Here is a 2,970-nt window from a genome sequence, read left to right on the forward strand (position 1 = left end):
CACACACACGATTGTACTCTTTCCCTGAGGAAACAAAAAGATCGAAACAGAGCTGAAATAAGTAACCTCACAAAATCTTTTACCTCTGTTTGGTGTGAGATTTTACAGCTGCCACTTATTGCCAAGTGAATTACCTGTGCAATTTGCTTTTAGATTTGTAATAGAATGTGGGTGAGTGGGTGGTTGGCGGGTGCTCTGGTGGGGTTTGCTTCTTTTGTCCTATTAAACATATCGTCTTTATCTCCCCTCTTTCTTTTTTATGTTTATTACTCTCCTGTAACACCTCTAATCTTCGGCACTTATACTTATATTACCTTATTGAGTTGCAAGTGCCGTAAAACACTTACCGAAACAAAAGAATTTGGATGTGATTGTGTAATAGTTTGCTTTTACTTACTCGCGCGCTATTAAACAAACAGAATCGATTGTATCCCTACTGAGTTTGCCTACGTGCCAACATTTATTTGTTTGCTGTTGTTGTTTGCTTTTTTCCCCCTTAGAGTTTGAAACGTCATATTATGACAAGCTTACGCAAGTTGTATAGATCGCAATACTTTGCTGTTACTGGAGTCACCTCTATTCAAGACAGATTTTCCTCCAAATAATGCTGTCTGCTGCTACAACGTCTACATTACAAATTCTTATAACTGAACAATACGTACAGTTCATCATCATCATCATTGCCTTTCTACCCTTCACCAGGGTATAGACCACGATAAACACTTTCCATCTTTCTCTATCTTGGGCTAGCATCGTGATGTTATTCCATGTTTTCCCACTTTTCTGTACAACGATTTCTGTAATTCTCCTCCAGGTTCAACGCGGTCTTCCCCTTGATCTCTTACCCTGTGGATTCCAATCCAACACTTTCTTTGTTATACGTGTATACTTGAAGCATATTACTTCGCTTTGTAGAATACAGACTTCCTGGGGTTTGTTTCGCTACCGTTCTCTAAATATAGTTTTTCAAATCAAATGAAAATATGAGAAATAAAAATATCACGTAGCAAGTTCAAATGTCACACAGAGAGTTTCACATAAAAAGTTTAAATATACAATTATTGTTACAATAGGAAATGTTAGTGCACGATTTTGCTCTGCAAGTTCAAATTATGCAAAAATAGCACATCCGAATGTAACACAGTAGGAAGCTCCATTTCTGATTTCACACTGCATGAGAAAACTTATGAATTTTTATTTTCTCGGCTTCCTCTGTATGAATTGGATTGTAGGACAGGTAAATGGCAGCACACCTGAGACTGCACACTCGGGGGAGAAAGGAAGATCTGAACAAAGAAAGCAAAAGGCTCGTGTTTTGTCCTCATAGCAGAATTGTTCCCCAGGGATTGTTATTATTTCTCTCACCTTGCAAAGCCAGGCAGAAAGGCAAGAGATTGTGGTTTACTGATAGACGGTCTGAGAAGCAACGTAGAAACGCTAAGAAGTAAAAGAAGAAGAAGAAGAAGAAGAAAAAGAAGAAGAAGAAGAAGAAGAAGAAGAAGAAGAAGAAGAAGAAGAAGAAGAATTTAAACTCTGTCGTCTGTAATCTGCAATAACTTGCCGTGCATGCTTGACCTAACTCGTTGTGGACGGACAAGCCAATAAGAACAACACGACGTTAAGCATGGACGCAAGGATCTATTCTGTTTTTTGGCCGTGCCGGGCAGTTCCACCGCCTAATCCACCCACCCTGGTGAGATCAAGTCTGGACCCTACAGTATAGACGACAGTTGATGTAACATTAGGAGCACAGGGGACACGGCTTCTGGAAGTGTAGGGGGGACAGAACAATAGCTCCGGCTGGTGGATAAAATAATAACGCTCGTGTCACGATACCCAAGCTGTGATTCTTGTATTTTTACTCTTGCTGCGATCGTTGTGTGGGGTCATTTATAGAACGATTGTAGACCAGTGTAGACATCTGGTAATGTGTAAGGAACATCTGGTAATGTGTGATGCTATAACGGCGGAACCAATTTTTTTCTGTCAAAGCAGTATTGCTCTGTGAAAAGTTCTGAGTTTCTCCAGAGTTTCGGAATAATTGGGGGTAACTGCAAAGTGAAAGTGTGACTTGGCACGTGTAGGGTAGAATTATTGTTAACAAGAATATTATTTCTGGCGTTCACTGGAAAATAATATATATTATTATGCGAAACATATTTTGGTGATTGTACCAAAAACTTTATTTCGATTGGTCTGCTCTATCAGACAGATAATACTTTCCTTATTTTGCACCCATCTCGCTAAAACACTGCCAGAAATCTCAACAATAGAAAAGGTGGACAGTTCCTAAATTCGCCCAAGTGCTTGGACATACGAGAGTTAATTCAGTTTCTTTGGAATAAAGGAAATATAATTCCTCAGGATATTCTCTTTGAATCGAAATTCTACCAAAAAAGAGCCAAGTGATTGTGCAGAATCGTTCGTATTTGGATAAAATCTATGAGTATGAAACAGAAAACTGTTGACATTTTATTACATTGATTTATTCTGAGCCGTGCTTGACTACCATGAGATAAGGCAACATTCACTGTTCATCTTGGTCCCGTAGGAAAAAATAAAGTTAATTTTTGGGAATTCACCAAAACACTTCCATAAACCAGAAAATGGCGTTTCGGTTCCGTTCCATCTTGCACAGGTAAGCAGAAACGTTAATTTAATCCGGGTTTTTTTAAAGATAGTTTAGCAGGTTTTTATATATTGATTTGACAATTCATATTTTAGTGGATTATTTGGAGATACTCAAATTTAAATATCTGACAACCTTAAACGGATTGTAATTGGCTGTTGCTGTTGTTGTTGGGTTTTTTTTTATTGTTGTTGTTGTTGTCGTTCTTTTTGTCCTTGCTGCTGTTGTTGTTGTTGTTGTTGTTTTTGTTGTTTTTGCTGCTACTCAACTACTGTTGCTGTTGCAGTTGATGTTATTATTGTTTTGTTGGAGGGTTTTTTCGGGGTGGGGGGGGGGGGGGA

At 38.6% G+C, this 2,970-nt stretch overlaps 1 protein-coding gene across 3 annotated transcripts in view; it reads left to right on the forward strand.

The window, feature by feature from the left end:
* LOC101858718 overlaps window positions 1-2,970 on the forward strand; it is a 31,733-nt gene that overhangs the window by 13,652 nt on the left and 15,111 nt on the right. The window contains exon 1 of one of the 3 annotated variants that reach the window (XM_005100051.3): window positions 1,456-2,638. The exons of the other annotated variants lie outside the window; for them this stretch is intronic. Within the exon in view, the coding sequence (XP_005100108.1) occupies window positions 2,607-2,638 (32 nt within the window). The 5' untranslated portion in view covers window positions 1,456-2,606. Of the gene's footprint in view, window positions 1-1,455; window positions 2,639-2,970 lie in introns of those variants that run through there. 3 annotated transcript variants of the gene reach the window in all.

The sequence above is a fragment of the Aplysia californica genome, unplaced genomic scaffold (assembly GCF_000002075.1).
Source record: "Aplysia californica isolate F4 #8 unplaced genomic scaffold, AplCal3.0 scaffold00234, whole genome shotgun sequence".
Lineage (NCBI taxonomy): Eukaryota > Metazoa > Mollusca > Gastropoda > Aplysiida > Aplysiidae > Aplysia > Aplysia californica.